The following is a 26,966-nucleotide window of genomic DNA, read 5'->3' on the forward strand; positions in this document are numbered from 1 at the left end:
TATTTTTGTTTGTTGTCAAGCACACACAGCAGAACATACACCAATTCAGTAATTTCTACATGTACAATAGAACTACCCCATAGGGTTTCCAATGAGCGACTGGTGGATTCAAACTGCCTACCTTTTGGTTAGCAGCCACAGCTCTTAACTATTGCGCCACCAGGGCTCCGTATATTTAAAAAAAAAAAAAACAAACCCACTGCCGTCATGTCAATTCTGACTCACGGCAACCCTACAGGACAGAGCAGAACTGCCCCATAGGGTTTCCAAGGAGAGCCTGGTGGATTCAAACTGCCGACCTTTTGGTTAGCAGTCATAGCTCTTAATCACTATGACACCAGGGTTTCCATGCATAAGATACAGAGATCTAAAATTTTCAAATGTTACAGGAAGGTCTGGACATTCTGTCGAGAACTCTAGGAAAACTTACTCATTTCTGTTGGAATGAGTCAGCCTTATCTTAAGGGATCTTCTCCAGAATGCCCAAAATGAAGAAGACTAGTACAAACCTGGGAACTTTGCCTTAGTCTCAACTCCCTTGAACAAACATGGCAGTATATTTATTTAAATATATGCATGACCTATACCTTTAATGGCTCACTTGACAGGACAGATACATATACCTATACGCCTATCTGGTCACTAACTCTTCACACCTTAAGTGCACAAATGACTCCATCTAAATTTTCTGTAAATAAATTAAAAATCCACTGCAAAAGAATGCAATGTAATCTGATAGAGTCTAAGTATGCATAAAGAAATTTTGTTATAATTAGTAAATTAAAATCAGTCATATACAAATACAGAAAATGAGTCAGTATGGTTTACGTTCAAAAAAAGAAATGTCTAGTTATACTGAGGAATTAGATCCCTTTTGCAATTAAATAATACAAAAAGATGTATAAGGCAAGAGACATACCACCTGAAGTTAGGAAGGAGTTGGATGATCTCATGATCCCTTCAAACTCTAGTATTTTGAGGGGAAAAAGCAAAAAACAAAAACGGTCCATTCTTTTTCAGTATGTCAACATACAAAAGAAAATCAAAGTATTTTTTAGACCCAATTATTTTGGTTAAGATCAGATCATTTTTTCAAAATCTAACTAAAATACAACAGACATAATTTTTTATCCAAGTACTTTTAGCCACTATTTTCAGTTTCACGTATAAAGGTATTTAATATAAGACAGGATAAGGATATTTAATAAAACGTTCAAATTACAAGAATAAAACATTTCTTGTCTATAGCAAAAGACAGAACCAATTTCATGTCTAGATGCCAATTAGCTACCAAAATTCAAAGTGATGTCCTCAGGTTGATCTCACATCCTAGCAGCACTCTAACTAAGAGTTTACAAATGCCATTTTGCAAAACACATAAAGGTCACTGTTCTTATTCAAGTTTTTGAATATCCTACCATCTCCTCCCAAATTTCTTCCCTTGACCCCCAACTAAAAAACACATGAAACAAGTATAAAAGGAAAATTAATAAAATGACGAAAGTATCTCCTGCACCAAGAAACCTAAACAGGTAAATAATTTTGTTCATGAAAAGATTTTATTAGAAAAGCGAAGACAACCTACCACTGGGAGAGTATCTTCAGGAACCATATATCCATTAAGAGACTAATATCCAAAATATACATAAAACTTCTACAACAACAAAAAGATAATCCAATCAAAAAATGGGAAAAGGACCTGAATAGGTATCTTACCAAAGAGGATATTCAAATGGCCAATAAACTCATGAAAAGATGTTCAAGGTCATTAGCCATCAGAGAGATGCAAATCAAAACGAGATACCATTTCACTCCCACTAAGATAGCTTAAGGAACCCTGGTAACACAGTGGTTAAAAGCTCAGCCGCTAACCAAAAGGACAGCAGTTCGAATCTACCAGCTGCTCCTTGGAAACCCTATGGGGCAGTTCTACTCTGTCCTATAGGGTCACTATGAGTCGGAATCGACTTGACAGCAATGGGTAAGATGGCTCAAAAAAAAAGGAAAATAACAAATATTGGCAAGGATATGAGGAAATTGGAAACCCTGGTGGCGCAGTGGTTAAGAGTTCAACTGGTAACCAAAAAGTCAGTAGTTTGAATCCACCAGGTTCCCTGGAAACCCTACGGGGCAGTTCTACTCTGTCTTACAGGGTCAATATGAGTTAAAATCAATGACAACCAGTTTGGATTGGTTGGTTTGGTGGGGAAATTGGAATCCTTATCCATTTATTCATTGCTGGTGGGAATTGGAAATGGTACGGCTGTTGTGTATTTGCTGTCCATCGATGAATGAATGGATTAAAAAAATGTGGTATATACATACAGTGGAATACTACTCAACCAGAGAGATAAATGAAGTTCTGACACATGATACAAACGTGGACGAATCTTGAAGACACGATGCTGAGTGAAAAAAGTCAATCACAAAAGGACAAACACTGTATAAACCTCACTTATATAAAATGACAAGAATAGGCAAACGTACAGAGACCAAAGTTTATTACTGGTTACCAGGGGCAGGAAGGAGCGGGGAAAGGGAAGTCACTGTTTACAGGGCACTGAGCTTCTGCTTATGGTGATGGGAAACTTGGCACCCATCAAAGATAACTGTTGCACAGCAGATCATTGTAACTGATGCCACTAATCTGCACACCTATAAGAAGTTGAATTGGCTAATTTTGTGTGATATATAGGTTCTACAACAACCAAAGAACAGCAGCTGCTGGTGCTGTTTATATACAACCAAATGCCTCGTGGGATTTGGTTCCTTGGTTTGGAGGTTTAGGGTTATGGTGTATTGGAACATTCCGGTTAACCGGCCAAATATCATTTCATGCCTACTCCTGTAAAATCAACAAGATACATGTAGTTGTTTTTGTTCTACCTCCTAGTTCACTGCATAGTGCCTGAGGCCTTAAAAGCTTGCAAGCTTACAACAATTGTTAACAATTGTTATACTTACAAGGTATAACCACTGGTTTCTATTCCTCTGGAGCAACAAAGGAAGAGTCAGGAATCAGAGAAGGAAATGGAATGTGTGGCTAAGTGCCTCCATGAACAACTGCCCCTTTTGCCATGACAGCAGAAGAACCGGATGGTGGCCAGCTACCATTACTGAACATTCTGATAAAAGATCCTATAGAAGAATCCTGATGAAGGGGGAATATCTCACGGAATCCAGATATTCTGGAGCCAGAGGCTGAGTGAACTCCTGAACTATTGACCTGAGATAATCTTTAAACTTTAAACCAAATATATCCACCTGAGGTCTTTTCTAAAACAAGTAATAGTTTAGCTTAACTAGTAAAGAATGTCTGCTTTGAGCACCGTGCTCTTTTAAAGATCTACATGATTATCAAAGTGACAACAGAAACTCCAAAGGTTAGATATGAAGCTTAGGGGACAATGAGTTTATGTTAACAGTGAATGAATAATTCGGTAAAGGAGGCTGAGAATAGTTGTACAACTTGAAGAATGTAATCAGTGCCATTGAAGTATACATGCAGAAACTGTTAAATTTGTGTATGGTTTCCTGTGTGTATTTCAACAAAAATAAGATAAATTATTAAAAAAAAAGAAGAAAACTGAACAGATTTCTTTCTGGCAAGTGACTGTAATATGAAAAAGTTTAAAAAAAAAAAAAAACCGATGTATCTTATATTGAACCAGTAAAACACTACAAGATGAAGATCCCCACTTACTAAAACCTAGGTGTGTATTAATCAAACAGAGGAATTTGAAATTTGATTAGTAAAGCAGTTCAAAACCTACCTTTTGGAACCCAGACATGCACAGAAGTACCCAATTATATTACACTTAACACAAAAGTTTTATTATTTTTCTTTTTGGTCTGTTTTTGTTTTTTAAATAGCAGGAACCACTCTCATGATTTAAAAACAAGAGTGGGAGGAGGTTATATTCATAGTTCGGTGTTTAAATTGTTAATTTAATTTTTAATGTAGAATTAAATATCTACCCACTTTGTACAAATCAAGGTCAAGAAAACCTACACTGCACTTGACTTCTGCCTTCAAACATAATTAAAGTCCACATTGACTTGGCAACATTAACTTCAAGGCGGGCGGGGGCGGGGTGGGGACAGAACCTTCTAAGCTGTTGTATGTTTTGTTTGCTTTTTCCAGGAACATTAGAGAGGGATAAGGAAAAAAAAAAAAAAAAGCAGTAATTAATACAGCGCTTAGATCTTGCTAACTTACTGCTCCAGTCAAATTGTTATCTTTCAACAATAAGAAGCATAAAGTCTTCTAGGGTTACCAATTTTTTTTCTCATTTATTTCTGTTCCATACGACAGTTTAATACTCAGGATAGAAACAAGAAATCTAAAAAAATAATTATAGCACCAAAATCATATGTTCCAACCAACTACTACTCTATTACAACCTCAAAGGACAAAAATCAGATTAAGAATTCTTGTCCTATATAGTCATAACAAGTTTTCAAATTCTCATTCACATTTTACCATTCAGGAAGTACACAAATGATTGAAATATAGAACTAAATGTAATATATTTTCTGCATTTTTCTGATCTCTTATACTTTAACAACTAATGTCCTTCAAAGATCAGGGCTTCTTTTCTTTTTTTTAGAATTTTAATATTTTGCCATCAATATTTATTCATGCAAGAAAAAAAGAAAATAATTAATAATGAAGAAAATATCCTGGTTAACACTGTTTTTGTTGTTAGGTGCTGTCAAGCTGGTTTCCATGCACAGCAACCCCATGTACCATAGAATCAGGGCTTCTTTCCTGATTAAAACAGCATTATCCTTAAAGATCTCACTATTTGTAATAAAGTAATTTTATGAATAAGAAACTAAGAAATGATACCGGGGAGGGGATTAATTTCAGTAAGATTATACTTATGGTAGTGATAACAAGACTTCATGCCTAGTCCTATAAAATCAACAAGGAACAAGTAGTTGCAGTGATTACTGATACATCTGAATTATAAAATTTGGGCTGTAACTTCCTTCTTTCTGCAAACCTGTAAAAGCTGAAAACATTCTCATTGGCTAACTTAAACTGGAGAACCCAAGACTCAGAGATCTAAAACATTCACACACCTACTAAGAAAAGCTCAGTGATCTTCTACCTAGCCTGTGATCCTTTTTTTAAGTCAAATGACAAAAAAGCATCATGCCATCACTCAAAAGACTATCTAGGTGGTATACGCCAAGTGACCTCAAGTGCTGGCTCACAAAAGGCAGATCTGTAATGGCCAGAACACCAAATTGATGAGACAGCCCACAGTGAAAAATCCAACATATATGAGGCAGTAAAAAAGACTAAACTTCCCAAAGTAGCCTAACCACTGAGCTGGATTTTGCAGTGAAAACACCATGTATGGCCCCACTTCATTAACAGCCTATCTGGAAGTACATTTTACTAGTTACTCAGATAACATAAATATTAAACCCAACAATACAAATCTTTATTTATCTAGTGTAGATAACAAAAAGATTGCTGACATACAATATACTGTGACAGAGGCAAATATTTCTTAGAAGAAATTTCAAATGTAACACCACTGGTTAAAATGTTAAGAATTCTTATATGGTACTGTCTTAAAAAGGAAAAAAGATCAATATTATAATCTAAATATCAATACAACCTTGGAAACAGTTACTCACCCACTCACTTAAACCATAATGATTTTTTAACCACTTTAGTATCAGTGTATCTCAATAGTAATGGCAAGCTGCTAGGAGACATGCGGTCTAATGGATTATCTGTACTTACAATGTGACATTTATTTCTGGAAAATGTACAAAGTGTGGTAACTATTTAAGACAAACCCAGGTAAAATTGAAAAAAATTATAAATTAATAGTTTGGTCCATTTCACCTTGCCTCACCTAATTTGCTTAGGTCTTTATTTACTACTCAATAATTATGTGAACTAACACATAATTAAATGCACTCCTGAGGATATAGGTCAATAGTGACTAATCAGGACTTTCCAACTAAACCAGCTCTGACAAGACTTGGGAAAAATGATCAATTATTACTCACAAATAATGAGTGAGGGTTGACATTTAATAGGATTGTATATACTGATCCTGGTATCAAGTCTTTCTAATTAATGTCAGCATCAGGAATAATTTAGAACCACTCTAACAATAGAAATACAAGGCAGTACCAATCCCTAAACGTTCTCAAAACATCAGAACGATGGAATATATTTAATTCATTTGTAATAGTCCCACTATATTATCAGAAGTATAATTTCTTCAAAATAACATACCTAACAGCAAATTAAAAACCAATGTATAGTATGCTCTATTTTCATTTGAATCTATCCAATTTGTGGGAAGTAAAAGAAAAAAAAATCATTCAAGGAAAAAAAAAATCCTATGTAAAAACAATTCCAAATTACTTTCAGAAAACACATCTGTCTAGTAATTATAAATCATTAAAACTAATGAAAACAGGGAGTGGAAAAAAAGAAATGGCAAAACCAACCCCTCCTCGCTGACCGTCTACGTGTATGGAACGGATGTGATCTGCCAGGTCTGGACTAGAGTTGAAGCAAGCCTGGCACTGGTCCCAACAACAGTTATAAGCAATATTTTTGCTTGAAGAAGTAGTGCTTCCTTGTCCATTCATCATTGCTGGAGTTGAACGCCCACTGGAAATTGTGCTGTCTACATCCATTATAGTACTGCTTATGCTATAAAAGAAGAGAAAAGTCTGTGTTATTCCTAGAAATTCACTAACATGATCTTACAAATATTTAATTCAGATTACCACTTGATTTAAACCTTAAACCAAAAATATCCTCTAAAGTCTTCTCAAAACCAAACAATAGTTTAGCTTATAGTCTTTTAAGATCTTTCTACATGGGATCAAATTGACAACAGCAACTTGAAAGATTAGCTAGGAACCTTAGAGGGCAGTGAGTTTATGTAAATAGAGGAAGAACAACTCAGAAAAGGAAGGTGGGTATGGTCACACAACTTGAAGATAATCAATGTCACTGACTTCTACATGTAGAAACTGCTCAACTGGTGTATGTTTTGCTGTGTATATTTTCAACAACAACAAAAAATAAGTTATTTTAAAACAATATATTACCACTTGGCATTCTGCTCCATACAACAAAGCACACTAACCGTATTTTCCATTGGAAAAAGGCACCACTTTGAAATTATTTAGCTGGCAATAAAGTAAAAATCAGGGCAAAACAAACAGTACCTCAAAACAAGGTTATGAGATAATTTGAGCAACTTTTGGCAGACATGAACTCCCCAATACCATACTTTACAGAAAGCAAGCCAAACATACACATAGAGAACTATATAATCTTGCCACATCTCATCCCTTCCCTAATTCTAAGAGGCATGATAAAGTACTAAGTTTCCCAGAATAAGTAATTCAGAATCAAGACATTATCTTTACAGTTCCGCGAATTATTTGTTGACCTGAAACCTTTTATTCACTAGCCTGATAACACAATTGCTGCCACAAGCTACCTCTTTCCATCTCAAAGAAATTAAGAAATTTTTCTCTCTTAAATAAAAATGCAAAATAGAAAAAACTCATGAGTGTAATACAACTCTGATTTTACTGTAAGTCCAAATAAAAAGTCTTTTCCTGGCCCTCAAAAATTTTTTAATCTCTATGGACCAAGAAAGACAATGTCAATCAATTCCTTTTACTTACCTTTAAACAAATTATTTCATCATTAGTAGTAATCCTTTTATTTACTTTAAAATTTACATATTAGTGATCAGAACGCTCAAAATTTCACATCTTAATAAAATGCACCATGCTTTTGCCTTTATTTTAAGAGATTCACTTTTTAATTTTCTATTTTCAGTATCTTCCCAAAAGATAGCTCTGTGCAAGTAGCTTCAATCACACACACAAAAAAGGGTCAATAGTAAGAAATCTTTTCGGACTAAATGTCTGCTTGCAATTTAAAAAGTTCCAGTAGCCAAATGTGAAAATATATCAACTTTTAAGGGGTATACTCCCAACCCCAAGTTTTTATCACGAAAATTCTCAAACACACAGAGAAGTGTATCTAAACCAGGATTCAACAATTAACATTGTGACCTATTTGCTACATACAATTTTTGTTTGTGTGAAGCCAGAAGAAAGTTGTAGACATCATGACACTTCAACAATTATTCCAACACATACCTTCTAAAAATAAGAGCATTAGCCTATGTAACTACTACAACCTTTTTCTTACCTAAGAAATTTAACATGAATTTTAACTTATTAAGTAAACTTGATAATGGTTTGTGTGGAACATTAATGAACTCACCTTTAAGTTAGCAAAAACGTTTATGTGGGATATTTCAGATATAAAATGTCTCACACTTTCTGGAATCATGGAAGCTATATGCCTTGGCTGTCGAGTCAATTTCAGCTCATAGCAATACCCCTGTAGGACAGGGTAAAACTGTCCCACCGGGTTTCCAAGGCTGTAATCCTTATGGAAGCAGACTGCCATATCTTTCTCTGGAGCAGCTGGTAGGTTCAAACCACCCAACTTTCGGTTAGCAGCAGAGCACTTAACCACTGCATCACCAAGGCTCCTTGGAGGCTGGATAAAATTAATGTCCTGAGATAATCTTTAAACCTTAAAACCACAAATATCCCCCTGAATTTTTCTTCAAACCAAGCAACAGTTTAGCTTAACTAGTAAGGAATGTCTGCCTTAAGCATTGTTCTCTTTTAAGGCCTATCTATATGGTATCAAAGCAACAATATCTCGAAAGATAGACAGGAAACTTACGGGGTAGTGAGTTTATGTTAATCAGGGAGGAACAACTCAGAAAAGGAGAATGAGAATGGTTGTACAACTCAAAGAATGCAATCAAGGTCAATGAATCGTACATGTAGAAATTTTTTAATTGGTATATGTTCTATGGTGTATATTCTCAACAAGAACAAAAATAAAATAAATTATTTAAAAAAGTCTCAGATTCCCCTTTAAAGGACATTCAGTTATTTAACCTCATTTGGCTAACTACAAGTCAATATAGATTCTAAATTTCAACTCTACAGCTCCATCCTGAAAATTTATAATCTGTATAAAATGCTTAAGTGTGAATGAGCCCTTGTATATCTGCATATTTATTCATATTATTATTTGTTGGTACAGGAATGTACCATGAATGCAGGAATTCCCTGTGACTACAGTTCTTCCATACTGAAATACAAATTTTAATTTAAGCCCTAGAAATTTCAAGTTTCATGCAGCCCATACCCTGAAGTGGTTATCTATTTTCCTTGTCATTTCCTTTGTATATTTTTAATGTTTCAACTGTGAAGCACATATTTACATTAGACACACTAACTCCAAAGGCAAATACTAGTAATTTTAAGAGAACCACCAATCGGTCCAAATTTTTTCTCTGGAAGAGATCAATCTCAATGAACTACTGTTTTACCATTGGTACCATCTCCAAGTACAGAGTTAAGTGAAAACAAAAAATAAAAACATAGGTACATGGTAGGAATTTTAAGATCTGCATGCCCAAGTGGCAGAGAAGGGAGATGGATACAGACACAGATATCCTCTAAAGAGGAATCTCAGAATGGTGCAAACTTGCTAACTCAAAAGGTTGATGGTTTGAGTCTACCCAGAGGCACCCTGGAAGAAAGTCCTGGCAATCTACTTCCAAAAAATCAGCCATTGAAAATCCTATAAAGCACAGTTCAACTCTGACATACATGGAGTCTTCATGAGTCGAAGTTGGTACCATGCCATACTCTAAAGGTTATAACCTCTTTGGAAGGATACAAAAAAATACAGTAGCTGGGGGTGGGGGAAACAGGTGAGGCAAAACGAGAGGAGTAGGAAACTTATCTTTCGCATACCTGTGCTGTTTTTATTAATAAGTCCAAAATTAGTTGAAAACAAAACCCAAACAATTCTTTTTAAATTAGGCAAAGTCAAGGGAGACTCATATACTTGTGATACATTCAACTATGAATAGACACTGTCTGTTTACACAGTACTTAATGGACTTCTCTCATTAATAGTGGGGGAACCTTACAAAAAAGTATAACTATCCATGAACATCAAGATTGTTTCATCAGTCTATATGCAATATTATCACTTGAAAAACAGTAATTCATGTGAATATAGCTCCTCATAAAAGGACAGCATAATGCAGGCGTTAAAGAGTATGAACTCTGTCTACCACTTACATGTAAGGCCCAAATGCAATGGCAGAGGAAGTAAGGCGCAGAGTTGACAGAGCCTCTCCCACCCACAGCTTCGCAGAGCCAACTGGACTCCAGCTTCACAGCCCCTCTCAGGAGTCTCAAACCCCTACGAAGTATTCAATGCTAAGCCGCCAGGCTTCTCTTTGATCCCAGACCCATGTTAGAATCAGTGATTCTTTGATTGGGTACAGTCCTAATGCAACACAGGGACAAATTAGACAAGTTACAAGTAATTTCTGGCTTTGTCAAGATCCCGAGCACGTGTGAATTTCATAGAAAGCTGTGCCCTTCCTGTATTATTGTAGATAACAAGATGATCAGAAGACAAGGAGACTATCTACCAGATCTCACAAAATTCCTTAAGACGATACATACATCAAAAATTTTTGTCCCGGAGAGAGCAGGAGAAAAACGTAGAACAAAATTCACATTCACAAAGACCAGACTCACTGGTCTGACAAAAACTGGAGGAACCCTCAAGACTATAGCCCCGGACACCCTGCTAATTCAGGACTGAAGCCACTCCCAAAGTCCACTTTTCAGGCAAAGATGAGACACGCCTATTAAGACAAGCAATAATACACATGAGGAACACGCCTCTTAATTCAATCAAGTATACAGGACCAAACGGGCAAATTTCTGCCCAAAAGCAAAAATGAGAAAGCAGGAAAGGACAGGAAAACTGGATGAATGGACATGGGGAAGCCAAGATGGAAATGGAAAGAGGGAGAGTGCTGACACAATGCAAGGATTGCAACTGATGTCACCAAACAATTTGTGTATAAATTTTTTTAATGAGAAACTAATTTGAGCTGTAAACTTTAGCCTAAAACACAATAAAAAAAATTTTTTTTTTTTTTTGTTAATTCTCCTCTTCATTGAACATTTACTGATTCTGTGAAATGTGAACACCTAAGCAACCTTCCTAGAAGTTCAACAATCCTAGTATTTGGAGGAAACCCTAACCCAGAAAAAGCATTCACACTACTCAGCTTCAATAATCTAAAGAAGTGCTTCTCAAACTTTAATATGTATACGAATAACCTGGATCTTATTAGCCTGGTGGCGCAGTGGCTAAGAGCTTGGCTGCTAACCAAAAAGCCAGCAGTTCGAATCCACCAGCCACTCCTTGGGAACCTTACGGGGCAGTTCTACTCTGTCCTATAGGGTCACCATCAGTCGGAATCTACTCAACGGCAACAGCGGGATCTTATTAATTGCACATTCTCGTTCAGCAGGTTTGGGGGAGGAGAATATGGGGAATTATTACTTAAGGGATATAAAGTTTCTGTATACCAAACCCAAACCAAACCCAGTGCTGTCAAGTCAATTCCAACTCATAGCAACCCTACAGGACAGAGTAGAACTTCCCCATAGTTTCCAAGGAGCACCTGGTGGATTCAAACTGCCGATCCTTATGGTTAACATCCATAGCACTTAACCACCACGCCACCAGGGTTTCCAGAGTTTCTGTACAGAGGGATGAAAAACATTTGAAAATGGGTAGTGGTGATGGCTGCGCAACGTGGTGAACGTCACTGAACTGTACACTTAAAAATGGTTAGAACAGCAAATGTTGCTATTATTTATTTACCACTAATTTTTTAAAAAGCTATTAAAATATTCCCGCTCTTTTCAACTAAATACCTGCGTAAGGCCAAATTTTCTCCATATAGTTCGACCAAAACAATTCATTGCAGCAGACTGAATGCACTGAGGGGCAGACAAGAATTTAGCTGTCTTCTAATGTCAAGCCAGACACTGAAGACAATTACAAAGGTATAAAACACCAGCCCTTTTGTATTTTTTAACTTGGGAAAATTATTGTTCATTAAAAATATGTTGAGATTTTTTATGGTGAGTTGTCGCGATTTCTTGCTTCAACAATGCTTGGACAGAACCAGGTACTTGGACAGAACCTAGTACTCAACCCTTCGCAACCTCCTCCCAGCATTCTCAGATTGCCCCAAGGCCCCCACTGCTCCAGCACAGCACAGCAGCCTCACCTGCCTGCCATGACAACAGCATCCCCCTTGTGGGTGCTCCAGAACTACAACCAAAACTCGGAGGCCATCATCCTGGAGCCCTATACCTACTACATTTACCTGCCCATGTCTTACTACCCTGACTGTAAAAATGTGGCTTTCAAGAATCTTGCCAAGTATTTCCTTCACCAACCTCACAAGAGGGGACATGCTGAGAAGCTGCAGAACCAACAAAGCGGCTGAATCTTCCCTTAGGTTATCAAGAAACCAGACCATGACAACTGGATGAGCAGGGTGAATGCAATGCAGCATGCATTAGGTACACTTGAAAAAAAGTGTGAACCAGTCACTACTGGAACTACATAAATTGCCCACTGATAAAAATGACCCATTTGTGTGACTTCGCTGAGACTCCTTACCTGAATATAAGCAGATGAAAACCCAAAAAACCAACCAAACCCAGTGCCGTCGAAATACATCAAAAATTTGGGTGATTACATAACCAACTTGTACATTATTGGGCCCCTAGGAAACTGGTCTGGCAGAGGTATCTCTTTCATAAGCACACCCTGGGAGATAGTAATTAAGAGACCTAAGCTTTACCCTGGCTTCCTCATCGCCACAGGTGTGACTTCGGTGGTCACCTACACAGTACCTGCATGTTAGGTTTACCTTTATTTTTTCTGTAAGTTGTATCAAAATATCCACTTAAGTTCCTTCAAATAAAGTAACTTGTCCCCTCCCCACCAAAAATAAATGACTTTTAAAAATGTTATTTATGTTAACATGCAACAGGTTTGGAGCCCCGGTGGCACAGCAGTTAAGAGCTCAGCTACTAACCAAAAGGTTAGCAATTCAAATCTACCAGCCGCTCCTTGGAAACCCTACAGGACAGATCTCTGACCTGCAGGGTCACAGTGAGTTGGACCTCGTTTTTGGGTTCTGTAATGGGTTCGTTATTTTTAAGTAAATTAATAAATGGTTTTAAAAGTTCTGTTTTAATTTTGAATACTGTAAGTAGTGGTAAATATAACTCACATAAACAAAAGCTCTTTGGTCTCCTCAATAATTTTTAAGAAAGCAAAGGGGTCCTAGGACCAAAGAGTTTGAGAACCACTGATTTAGGCTGTATCTGGAGCAAAGCTTAAATGCCTCTCTGAAACAGACTTGCAAGGGTGTATTTCTGACCTGGGATATTATTATTTTATTTTGGGGTTAACTGCTGAATTTGAAATTCAGTCTGAAGTTAAAAAAGTGGTAAGGCCAGCTTTACCTGCAATCTACTCTTCAGTGACCTGTGAGGAAGTAAATTTAGGTTGTGGATTTTCCTTGATAACTTTGGGTCTTTCTCAACTTCCCTCACCCCTTAAGTGGGTCTAAGCCACTTTTGAACACAAGGACCTGAAAGGTTAAGGGTGTATACTCTGAAGTCAAATATAATTTACTCTTGACTCTCAAAAAAATTAGAATCCAAGAATTTCAGAATTTTTTTTATAACTTTTTTTATAAATATGTCATTGATTAGGAAGGCTACAGCTCTGCAGTGTTTCCCTGACCTTAGTTTGGATGTACATAAACTATGCCTGTGAATCACACACCTTATGCCTAACTCACTTAAATGTCTTCCAAAACTCACAGTTACTTGCTGCCTGCCTTCCCCTCTCCTAGAGGTCTAACCACGTATGTGGTAACAAATTACAATGGCAACATGAAACATTATAGTTTTAGTGCTTCAGTTTGAAGTTCTGTTCATTTTTGTATTTATGATATGAAGTGAAGACAATTAAGATCATTAAGCAATGGTGTCTTTCAAACTAAATTTCCACACTAACAATCCCCTTTGACAGCTCCTCACAAGCACTGCCAGGCCAATCCTCTTTCACATTGCTGTAAAAAAATTTAGCACAGTATGCTTACCTTGAAGGGGCAGGGCACAGCAGCCAGCAAACAAACACGGAAGCTGTGTGTGATCTGCATAAGAATACCGTATAGTCTCAACAAAAAAATTAGTTATTAAAAATTATCAATTACTAACTGTGAAATAAAAAGTGCTTGTAAAGTTACAACCCGCTGAGCTATATTATACACAAAGTAAGTCACAGAAAGGATAAAAAGCACTATACACTTAAAAAATGTAGTAGAAAAATAGGATGATTAAGTCTAACCACTTTCTCAGGATCTAAAAGGTAAAGTATGTTTGATCTGAGGTTTCACATAAGATTCTCCTTAATCTCTAATGGACCAAAGCTGTTTTATTTTCACTTTACTGATAAAAAACACATCCTTCGCAATTCTTCAATTCATAGTTTGCACCTTAATTATTATAAAACAAATATCCCATCATTCCAATTCTCAGTTTTCAAGAATGGAACACTGTCCATGTGGAATGAAGAAAGGGAGAAAAAAAATTACACTGGTCCAAGTAAGGCACATTTAACAAAAGGTCAGAGTGAGCATTTTAAAAATAGCTTAATTTTGTAACTGGTTAACAAGTTTTGGGTAGAAACAAGTGTATATAGTTTTTCAAAGTTTATCTGTCAAATAGTAGGTAAACAACATTACAACTATACACATGGCACTCTTACCTTGTTACAAGGTAAACTATCATTTGGCCAACAGGTGGTGTTTCATCTACAACAGAATTCCCACTGATGAGTGGAAAGATTACACTATGCCTTCCCTATCGTTATAATCGGTATTATCATTAAATGTTAAAATTCAAAAAAGTATAAAGCACTTAGTAAGACCTTATGTTTTGAGAAGCCTAAAGTTGTTTGTTGTTGTTGTTAGATGCCGTCAAGTTGGTTTTGACTCATAGTGACCCTACAGGACAGAGCAGAACTGCCCCATAGGGTTTCCAAGGAGCAGCTGGTAGATTTGAACTGTTGACTTTTTGGTTAGCAGCCAAGTTCTTACCACTATGCCACCAGGGTTCCTGAAGCTCCTATAATAGGTGGTATTGTATAAATTTAAGAGCAAAAATTATTCATTTATCTATACCTCCATCTGCTGGAATGGAACAATTACATTCCCTGCTCCCTTAAAAATAGGTGCTGTCAAATCGGATCCAACTCATATTGCGACCTTATGTGTAAGAGAACAAAAACGTTGCCTGGTCCTGTGCCACCCAACAGTAGCTATGTTTGAGCCCACTGTTGCATCCGTTACGTCAATCCATCTCATTGAGGGTCTCCCACTTTTCCGCTGACGCTCTAATTTACCAAAGCATGATGTCTCTCCTGCGATTGGCCCCTCTTGATATGTCCAAAGTAAATGAGACAATTCTTGCCATCCTAGCTTCTAAGAAGCTGTGGTGAAATGAGTTCCTTCTGACCTTTTGCCTTGGTTCTTTGGAAAAACAGCTTTGAGAAATTTTTATCCTAAGCCTTGAGGAGTTACCTTTGCCCTAGTTTTCTACACCAGAGGGTTTCTTTTGTCCAGGTTGACTGACATTTCCCGAGTATGCTGTAAACAACTTGGTTTTGATACGTTTCATCTGGTCCTGGGCTACAGCCTGCCCTGTGATTGGTATGCACCTTGCAGGGATTGGTCAATAGACTATGCAAATGAGGTGATTTGTAACATGCCCACACCTACCATGCAAATGCAGTATCTGTGGCCTACAAAAAGGGGATTCAGTAGTTTGTGCCCCCTCTCCAGGCTGTGCCTTGAAACTGACAAGGAGTTGTGTGTGTCTGTATACACACACACACACACACACAGCCAGCCCCACAGAGGTTTGGTCAGACAAAAAGCAGCAGGAAGAAGGAGAAAAAAAGACATAGTGAAGGGAGAGAAGGAGAAAGTCAAGGAACCTCCTAAAAAAGCTATAGCACTGGCCAAGTGCTGTTAACACTGAAGAAAGTGAGAGGCCTGGAGGGGGCCCAACAGCAGAGCTGATGGCAGGGCAGAAATAAGCCTGTCCTGGGGAAAGGGGAGTAGAGAAGAGCCCATCCTCAGGGGGCTGAAAGGAAACCTGTCCTGACAGACCTGCACAGCCAAGAGGAGCTGAGAGAGCTGTCCTATGCTAAAGGGAGCCTTTGCTTACATGCTTCCTGTTTCTGATTCCAAGTTGTAGCCTCTTATTTAATAAACCACTTGACTGTTTAACTATGGTCTGTGAGTTTTGTGTGGCCACTGCAATGGATTAAGAAACCCAGAAGTAGAGAGTGCTGTAGGAGGGATGGCTCGTGACAGGATTGGTAAAAGGTTAGGCTGATCTTGATTTGTATTATCCCCCCTAAAGTTAGACAGGTACTGACACTACCACTACTCCCACCGTTGTACGGTTTTCTGGTTGTATTTCTTCTAAAATGGATTTATTCGTTTTTTTTTTTTTTTTCTTTTCTGACAGTTCATGGTATATTCAATATTCTTCGCCAACACCACAATTTAATGCATCAAGTCTTCTTTGGTCTTCTTTTTTCACTGCCCAGCTTGCACGTGCATATAAGGCAATCGAAAATGCCAATGTTCAGGTTAGGTGCACCTTAGTCATCAAAGTGGTATCTTTGCTTTTTTAACACTTTAAAGAGATCTTTTGTAGATCTGCCCCATGCAGTATGTCCTTATTCTAAGCATTGACAAAGGAATTAAAAGCTAAAACAACCGAACCAATTAAAAGACACAGGTACTTCAAGAAAACCATGAATAGCCTGCATGTCACTCATATCTTATGACTTTCTTTTGAGGATAAAAAAAGGATTACCATGTGTAACTTATTGAAATTATATCACAAAAGTTACTCTATTTAAACCTGGCTGCCCATTCTTTATATAGTAACAGTGCTTAATGAGTACTGTATGTCCTGTGATTGTGTCAGATGATATTTTTTCAAAGACTGCCATACTATATCCTCTTGTTACAGTATAACACTGACGGCCTCCATCAAGAAGTGGGGTCTATGTCCCCTTCCCTTGACTCTCAGCAGGCCTGTGACTACTACCAGGGAAGTGATACTGTCAGCTTTCAAGCTAGGTCAAAAAAGGCAGCTTCTGTCTGGCTCTTTCCCTTGGGATACACAGCTTGGGAGCTGTGAACTGACATGGAAGAAATGTGGCTCCCTTGAGGCTGTCATGCTGAAAAGGTAGAGAGAGATACCAGAGGAACCCTAGCTGCTTCAGCCCCCCGCTGTTTTTGAGTCTTCTCAGCCCAGGCCCCAGACACAAGACAGATACATAAGCAAGCAAGCTTCTTGATGACTACAGTCCCCAGTCTTTAAGTAACTCCGGCTGACATCAAGTGGAGTAGAAATGAGCTGACCCCAAGGAGTTCTGCCCAGATTGTAGATTTGTGAGCAAACTAATTATTTTAAACCACCAAGTGTTTGAGATACACCATAGTAAGTGGTACAGTGCTTGATATGTATGAACTTATTTAATGCTTACAGCAACCCTGTGAGGTAGGTATTATTAGTAAGTATTCCAAATTTACAGGTTGAGAAACCGAGGCACAAAAATTATGTGACTTACCCAAAGTCACACAACTAGTAAATGCAAAACAGTAATCCCAAACAATTTAATTTCTAAAGCAAAATCTGAGAAAATTACTGATTTAAGTAATACTGAAATGCAGCCATAATACACATCAAATAACTGAGAGGAGTTTAATCTAGTGTCCATAAAACACAAGCAGAAGTTTCTTTGGTTTTGTGTACCCACCACACCACAAAATAAATACATACATACACACACAAAGATAACTATTACATTTGATTCCTACAAGTTAATTGGCTTTGTTTTTAAAAATTTATTCAAGGTCAATCACACAATCCTCAGGTGGAACTTGTCCCAAATTTAGCAGTCAGGCCACTGATGAAGACATGAGCCTAACAATCTCAACATAAAATCCAATTCCAAATATTCATTCCAGGGACAAAGGGGCAGTCACTATACTTTTTACTTATCAAAGACAAACACTAAGTCATAAAACTGGTCTTAAGCAGGGTTGAAGGAATTTAGATCACATCCAATTTCTGTAGGGTCCCCTGGTTTTGTTTTCTGACCTGCTGTAGGTTTTTAGGTCTTTAAACTCAGAAATACCTAGATAAGAAAGTACCTATTTTACTACGTATGTATTATATACGTTCAAGTCAAATTTCCCCAAGGCCTTTCCCACTCACCTAAGATGTAAGAAATTCTGTTCCCTCATGAACCACTTGATTCAGACTGTGAATCACCTATAAATGCCTCGTGTAAATTAAGTTCCCAAACCTAGCTAGAGCCTTACACATAGTAAACTGCTCATGCTTTCAATGACAAATTTAAGTAGGATTTTTAACGCGAGTAAAATAAATGGCTTTGTTACACTGAGATTATCATAAAAAATTAAGGGGAGCCCACTAGAAATCATTAGTCAAAAACAAGATATTATTATTACTATTATTACTGTAATTATAAGCTATTATCACTATAATTTAAAAAGCTAAAATGGATTTTTCTAATCAGGAAAAAGACTACTCTCTATCCCCACAATTATTTCTCTGAATAAAGACAAAAGATTTTTTTTTCCAAAGACCCAGCAGCATTCACTAAATTGGCCAAAAGGGACTTCGTGCAATCATGATGAAATATAGTCTGTGGGAAACAAGTAGGCTGTATTCTGAAATCACTCCTAGGTACTGCGCATACTTTTACTGCGCATATTACTTTAAATTTCTCATTTTTAGTTTACTGCCCTTTAAGATTACTGCACCCAAACTTTCACCCAGTTTAAAAGATGAAGCAATTATCTTCAAAAAGAGTGTAAAAGAAATATTTTACCTCTATACAATTATAGTATAAGGATTTACATTTTACCTTCTTAAAAAGATTTCTAGAATAATGTCTATATGCGAAGATGGTACATAAAAAAAATCTGCTATGTAGGGCAACACCCATTTCTGACAAGAAAGACTATGGTGGTGATCAAGAACTCAAGAGATACATTCTGGTGACTAATTTCCCTGATAAATTACTAAAAGGTCTACTATGAACTCATCCACTCTCAGCACTTTAACAAGTATTTATTTAAAAAAAATGACTTTTTAATTTAGAAATTAACTAGTAAATGTTTTCTCAGAAAAATACTAATAACCTACTAAAGTCTCAGGATTTTCTCTAACTGGTAACACTTTACCTTTCTAGGTACTCCAAAAACAAGTGAAAATCAGAAAGCAAGTCAGGGACTTGAAAATTGTTGACATTAAAGAAGCAAAATGCTAACAAAATGACTAGCTATTCCCCTAATCACAGAATAGTTACAATACTTAAAAGTTGACTTGTATAAATCATAAAATCTTAAGAAGGATCTAAGCTATAAAGTCTCTTTCAGTTATCACAAATGAAGATAAGGCCCAGAAATATACAAAGAACTCTCAGCCCATTGTTCTCCACAAAAGACACAGGTTGAAAATTAAAAAAGGTGCTTACACATTTTAAAACTCCCCTGGTCAACATTATTACTCCGGTCATCTAGGCAGTGTAACAGTTAAGATCATGTACAGAGGCAGGACTCCCTGTGTTCCCTTCTTACTAGCTGTGTGACTTTGGGCAAGTTATAATCTGTTTTCTCACCTCACTAGAGTTGTTTTGAGGGTGCAAAGAATTTAACTTCTGAAAATCCCTTCTGTAAGCTGAAGAAAAAGCCTCACAGGTTCTTAAGCAGACTATAGTTTTGTCTTATAACAGCCCATAAATTTACTTTGTTAAGAAACAAAAAATAAGTTAAAGTTTGCTTTTTTGAGTTATTCAAATAACCACAACTTTTTTCAAATACCGTTTACACATATGCTGTTAAAGAGAGTTGAGGGGACATCAACAGAGGAATGGATAAATAAAATGTGACCTATCTTTAAAACAGAATATTTTTTAGTCATAAAGAAACATGATGTTCCGATGTATGCTATGACTTGGATGAGCCTGGAAAACATTATGCTAAGTGAAGTAAGTCAGGCATAAAAGGACAAATACTGAAAATACCACTTTTATGAAATATGTAGAACGGGCAAATGTAGAGAGACAAAGTTTATTAGTAGTTACCAAGGGTAAGGGGGTTATTGCTGATAAAGAAGTGAGTTTCTGTTTGAGATGGTAAAAAAAATTTTGGAAATGGATAGCAGTGATAGTAGCACAACATGGTAAACGTAATTAATGACACTGAATTGTACACTTAAAAATGGTTTTAAAAAAAACATGCAGCAAACACTTAAAAATTGGAAAAACAATATAAAGCAGAGATTGGCTCTCTTTTTTGTTTCACACAGCCACACTAATGACAGGGAGAAGGAAGAAACACGCACCAAGTACTGCTACATTAGGTTGAATTTAACCAATTACTACGAGCCTGAGTCGACTTGACAACAGTGGGTTTGGTTTTTGGAGGAGCAGTTCAGGAAACCCTGGTGGCGTAGTGGTTAAGAGCTACGGCTGCTAATCAAAAGGTTAGTTCAGATATACCAGACACTCCTTGGAGTGCCGTATAGGGTGGTTATGAGTCAGAATCGACCTGAGGGATGAAAATCAACAGTTTACTATGTGAATGCTGGGTGTATAAATAAGACCTGATCTTTAATCTTAAGAATGTTACAGCCTAGAGAAGACAGTGTGGGTATTGTGACATCACTGAAAATATAAAATAGAACTATGATTTTTGAACGCAGAACCTAACTTAAGTACTTGTGAGAGCCTACATACAGCAATGCCACACCTGCAATGTTCTCTGGGTTTGTCTAAGGGAGAAAATACATATATATTTGTTCTGACTTCCATTTAGGGTACTTGGCAAGTCTACAAAGCATTATCATTTGTAAACTCCAAATTACTTTGTTTAGTCAAAACCCCTCATTTTAAAGAAAATCAATGTGAAGTCTAGGGAAATACAATGATTTGCCAAAATTCCTGCAGGCAATCGCTACTAAAGCCATGCCTAAAATACTGATTACTTAAGCCCAGTGGAGTAATCTTTCCATCACAGTGCTGTGTGTGAGAAATGGGAGGAAAAATGGCTATGCATTACACACAGACCTGTAGACCCTTCACATATGCTTTCTCCCTTAATCCTAATTAAAACAACTTCAGAGAAGTTGAGTTATATTAACCCGAGTCCTTCTGACTTGAAAGTTTATGCTCTTTCAGTACCCAATGTTCCTTTAGTTATTTTAGGGATGAGTGTGTCTGGAAAAATAAGGTAAGCTATTGTTCCAATTAAATCCTTAAGAAACTTCTGACCCAGAAAATTAACATAATATTTTTCTTATAGACCACTCAGGAAATTAGCTTTTCTTTCCTTTAAGGTTCCCAAGCACTAGGACTTTTTCTCCCAAGCTCTATCCCTGGCTCAAGTCTCTTCATTTCACACCTAAACTGCTCCTAAAAAAAACCAAATTCATTGCCCTCAAGTCGATTCTGACTCATAACAACCCTATACGGCAGAGTAGAACCGCCCCATAGGGTTTCCAAGGAGTGTCTGGTATATCTGAACAAACCTTTTGATAGCAACCATAGCTCTTAACCACTACGCCACCAGGGTTTCCTGAACTGCTCCTCCAAAAACCAAATCCACTGCTGTCGAGCCGATTCCGACTCATAGTGACCCTATAGGACAGAGTAGAACTGCCCCCATAGAGTTTCCAAGGAGCGCCTGGGGGATGTGAACTGCTGACCTCTTGGTTAGCAGCTGTAGCACCTAACCACTACGCCACCAAGGTTTCCTCCTACTACCTCCTAATTGGTCTTACAGCTCCCAAACTTTCCTTCTTTACCTTTTTCACATATGATTAATTTTCCTGTAACACAACAAAGAGTTTCATCGTTCATCTAAAATGTTTGCTGTTGCTGTTAGGTGCCATCAAGTCGGTTCCAACTCATAACAGCCCTGTGCACTACAGAATGAAACACTGCCAGGTCCTGCACCACCCTCAACTGTTGCCATGCCTAAACCCATTGTTGCAGCCACTGTGTCAATCCCCCATGTGACTGTCAGTTTGTCATACTACGCAGGCTTGTGTGTCACTGTGATGCTAGAAGCTAGACCACCGGTATCCAAATACCAGCAGGGTCAAAAAAATATTTACTGATCTAACATGCGTTTCAAGCGCTTTGCCTGATGCTGCAGATAATGATACCGATTAACATGGTTCTTATTCTCAGGGAGTTTACAATCTAGCAGGAGCGACAAACAGTAAACCATTACTCAAGTTGTGATAAGGGCAATGAAGAAAGCAAACCAATTGCAATGTGTCCATCAAAGAATCAGGAACAGTTCGCCTGAGAAATGTTCAAGGTGAAACCCAAACATGGCTAGAAGTCACTTACAAAAAGAGATGAAAAGAGGCAAAAAAAATTTTGATTTACAAACCTACGCAGAGAAAGATACGCACATTGTGTTGGCATAAAAGGCCCCACTCTGTCCATTAATTCTATTTCCACTTCCAATTTGGATCCTCTGATCTAGGCAGAAAGTCTCCTGAATATGCCACACTCATTCCTGTGTATATGCTTCAATTAGGCTTTCTAGAAACCAGTCTTCATCATTCACCTAATCCTCAAATTGAGTCCCCTTCTCCCACCAAAATTTTAGTCACTAACAACACAAGACTCTCCAGTTCTAATCTTAATGCACTGTGTCACAATTTACAGGGGGAAAAAAAAAGCAATCATCTTTTTAATCTTCTCTTTAAAAATTAAACATGGGGGGATTCAATCACATTTTTTATCACTAAACTGTGCACAGTGTGTGTCATCGGTAAATGCTCAATAAATGATTTTTTAAACATCCAAGCATCCTCTCATCTCCTATCCAGGCCCCAAACTGTCCATTTACTTCTAAGACCAATATAATTATGCATTTCAAAAATGCAAGCTATTAGTTATAAAAATAAACTTGTGGTTAGATCACTGCAAATCCATTTACTGGAAAACATATTGCAAAGTTTTTACTAACAATCAATAGCTTCGCTTAACACGTTAAGAAGTATTAAAAAATATAAGGTATTATGAAGATTTTTTAGGCCAACCATAAAACAGACATATATGTTCAAGAAAATTTATTAAAAAGCAGATTTTGTAATGAAATAATTTAGTATAGCATATCCTTTTACAAGTTTTTGCAGCACTCATTTCTAGATACTTGCAACATGTAACAATGGGTACAGTACTTTTTGGAGTCCCTGGGTGGCCCACACAGTTAATTAGGTGTTTGACTATCAGCCAAAAGGTTGGCAGTTCAAACTCACACAGAAGCACCTCTAAAGACAAGTGTGGCAATCTGCTTCTGAACGGTCAGAGCCTTGAAAACCCTATGGAGCACAGTTCTACTGTGACACACATGGGGTCATTATGAGTTGGAATCAACTTGACGGCAACCAACAACAACAGACACTTTCTGGCATACCAGATCTTTTACTGCTTCATAACAATAATAGATCACTACTGAAACCCATTGCCATCGAGCCAAATCTGACTCATAGTGGCCCTACAGGACAGAATAAAACTGCCCCATAGGGTTTTCCAAGAAGTGCCTGGTGGATTCAACCTGCCAACTTTTTGGTTGGCAGACATTACCACTTAACCACTATGCCCACCAGGGTTTCCAGATCACTACCAGCTACTATCAATTTATTTGTTCAGTTTATCTGTCTCGCCCATGAGAATGGAAAGCTATGAGGTCAGGGCCTTTGCTTTATTCACTGCTTTATACCCAGCATCTACAACAGAACCTGGCACAGAGAGGGGGTTCTACATACATCTGTAGAATAAACACCATCTCACAGTAAATGCTTACTGTATCGTGTCCCAAATAATCTACATGTAATACCCATAACTATCTTGCAGGATATGAACTATTATTTTTTCCTTTTACAGATAAGAGACGTGAAGTAGTAGATTTTAAATAGCTTCCCCACGGTCATCCAGCTTAAGAAAGCCAGAATTCAAACCCATACATTTTGATCCCAGATCCCACTTTTAACCACTACTCTCCCTATACTTTCTCCCTCCTTAACTTCAAATTTCACATCTAATTTTGATAAACTGTTAAACATTTTTATAGTAAATGCTTCTAAAAAAAAAGGCTGTTTTAAAAAAAAAAAACCCTCTGGCGATTATCCATTTCAGATTTTCCATGCTCATGCTCATTTTTTTTAAAGTACGCTTCTATAGAAATTAACAATTTCAGGGTTGTCCAATCATCTAACATTTATTATGTACCTTTGGATCTCTTCTAAGCCAGGAGTTCTTAAATCAACCCAAACTCTTTGAGAATATGATAAAAGCTGCTGACATCTCAGAAAAATGCCCACGTAAAATTTTGTGTGTAATTTCATGGATCTTAGTGGAGTGCACCCACCAGATTAAGTCTTTTCTCTTAACACTTTCAAGTACTAAATTATAAAGAAAAATACGAGTTAGATACTACCTCTTTATCATTAACATTTCAAGTAAAGGCACAATGCTAACCAAGTGCAACCACTAAAGGTGTAAAATGCAAGCAATCAATATTAATCATATTTATAAATTTATCCTTTTTTAACTGGCAAAGTTAGGGAAAAATTGCCCTTAAACTCATCAATATCAAATATAGTTATCCAACAAAAAGCAGCAATTCCTGGCCCTCAGTTTATAGTCTTATTTATATAAGCTCTACCGTTGGTATTCCAATTTAAAGCTAATAATTAATTGAGTACGCACCATAGCCAAGGTAGGGTGTTAGGTACTACAGAGATCTAACTAACTGCAACTGTCCTGCCCCTTGAAAAAATCATTCTACATCAGGAAAGATGAAGCAAGCATTCGAACGACATGGATACTTCAGAATAGTTCCCGAGGCTCTCTAACAGACATTAACTTCACTCAGATCTTAGGATATCCTCATGGTATTACCCTAACCCTGTTCCGCAGTTGAGGAACTAAGCCTCAAAGGTATTACTCAAAATCATAACGTAGGTAGCAATGCTAAGATCTGAATTGTGTCCCTTGCTCCAGATTACATGCAGGCTCTTTACACAGCAATATTCTACTTCCCTCAACATACAGAATATGGCCATAAAAAGAATACAAAGAAATAAATAAGAATAAGGAAATTAAAAGGAGAAAGAAATTAATACCCAGAAAGGATTCATGGTGGCATTTTGATGGGCTCTGAAGGTTTATCTCAGTCAACAAAAATCTGAAGCAACTATCATGAATCAGATAGTGTAAATAAAAAGAAAAACGGAAAAGTTTATCCGCTAAAAAGATGTATGAAAAAAACATGAGCAGGTATATTTAGGGCCTAAAAGGGCATTGTTCACTTCCTCTTTTTAAATCTTTTAAATCACTCACTCTAGGGAAAACAGCTGCCATGTTGTGATGACACACAAGCAGCCCTATGGAGATGTTCACGTGGTGAGTAACTGAGGCCTCCTGCCAAGAGCTATGTCAGTGAGCCATCTTGGAATTAACTTCAGCCTCAGTTAAGCCTTCAGACAACGGTGGGGTTAGCCAACATCTTCACTGCAACCTCATTATACCCTGAGCCAGAACTACCATGCCCTTTTGACTCTCAGAAGCTGTATGAGATGATATATGTTTTATTTAAGACCCTAACTTCTGGGGAAAAAAATTGCTGTACAACAATAAATACAATTGGCAACATGTGAAATCTGTTTACACTAGTCAATGAAGCTTTTGTGCAAGCAGCTATAACATAATATACACCGTAGAATTGAAAGTCTAATAGCAATACGCGAGATAGACAGATTGAGAAGCATTTTGTATTTCTATCTCCCACCACCCTCCAAACGGTCTTGTACATAGTAAATAACCTGGTTTGGTAGCAAACGGGTCTATAAACAGGATTTCCTAACTGATCCAACAAAGTAGTCTTAATGTTTCTTAAAAGTAAAATGGACCCCTAAAATCTCTCTATATAAATTCAATTCTGAAATCTATATATATATATTTTATTGTTGCATTGTTTTGTTTTGAAGAAAGCCATAATCTTACTCAACTGAGAGTTACAACGTGTTATCGGAAACCCTGATGGCGTAGTGGTTAAGTGCTACAGCTGCTACCCAAGAGGTTGGCAGTTTAAATCCGCCAGGCGCTCCTTGGAAACTCCATGGGGCAGTTCTACTCTGTCCTAGAGGGTCGCTATGAGTCGGAATCGACCCCACGGCAGTGGTGTTTACAATGTGTTATCAATCAAAACTGAGACCTATAAGAAGCTCTTTTCTCTAAATTTAATCAAAATGAAACAGAGTACCTAACAAAGGGATTCTGGAGAGGCTATGGACAGCTGCTTCAGAGTACCTAGTAGAGTTCTGTTATGAAGTACATGCAAAATATTACTTTACATACAAGTATTTTATTATCTCAACCATAAAGATCCTCAATAAATCTCAACAATAATCTCAATACGCAGCTTTCCAGTAATGACTTGATTTAAAAGTTTAGCCTCTATACTAGAAAAAGAACTTCCTAATCATGCTACTGGGAAGCAATAAAAGCCAGCTTTTCTAGTTTCAAAGCAATCTTAGTTATATCTCCAAGGTCCCAACCCAAAGGGCTGGGAATCCAAACCTTGACATGCACAAAAAGGTAAGACCCTTGTGGCCTTTGATGACCATTAACTTACTATAAGCCTATCACCACTTCCTCACATATATACTTTTCACTTGACGTCTGGATTTATCCCAAAAGGCTGTTAAAGTGGCTGAAAGTCATCTTAGCTTTTATAAAATAAGTTATGGCTTATATTCCAGTTGGAAGAAAAAAAACATAACATAAAATGTTGTTGTTGTTGTTAGTTTCCATC

The 26,966-nt window shown here is 37.2% G+C and overlaps 1 protein-coding gene across 4 annotated transcripts in view; it reads right to left on the reverse strand.

The window, feature by feature from the left end:
• The window catches only part of AEBP2 (AE binding protein 2), a 69,030-nt gene that overhangs the window by 37,558 nt on the left and 4,506 nt on the right, over positions 1 to 26,966 (reverse strand). For all 4 annotated transcript variants that reach the window (XM_064284501.1, XM_003405352.4, XM_064284500.1 and 1 more), the window contains exon 2: positions 6,487 to 6,694. In XM_064284501.1, coding sequence (XP_064140571.1) covers positions 6,487 to 6,694 — 208 coding nt within the window. The remainder of the gene's footprint in view (positions 1 to 6,486; positions 6,695 to 26,966) is intronic.

The sequence above is a fragment of the Loxodonta africana genome, chromosome 4 (assembly GCF_030014295.1).
Source record: "Loxodonta africana isolate mLoxAfr1 chromosome 4, mLoxAfr1.hap2, whole genome shotgun sequence".
NCBI classification, from domain to species: Eukaryota; Metazoa; Chordata; class Mammalia; order Proboscidea; family Elephantidae; genus Loxodonta; species Loxodonta africana.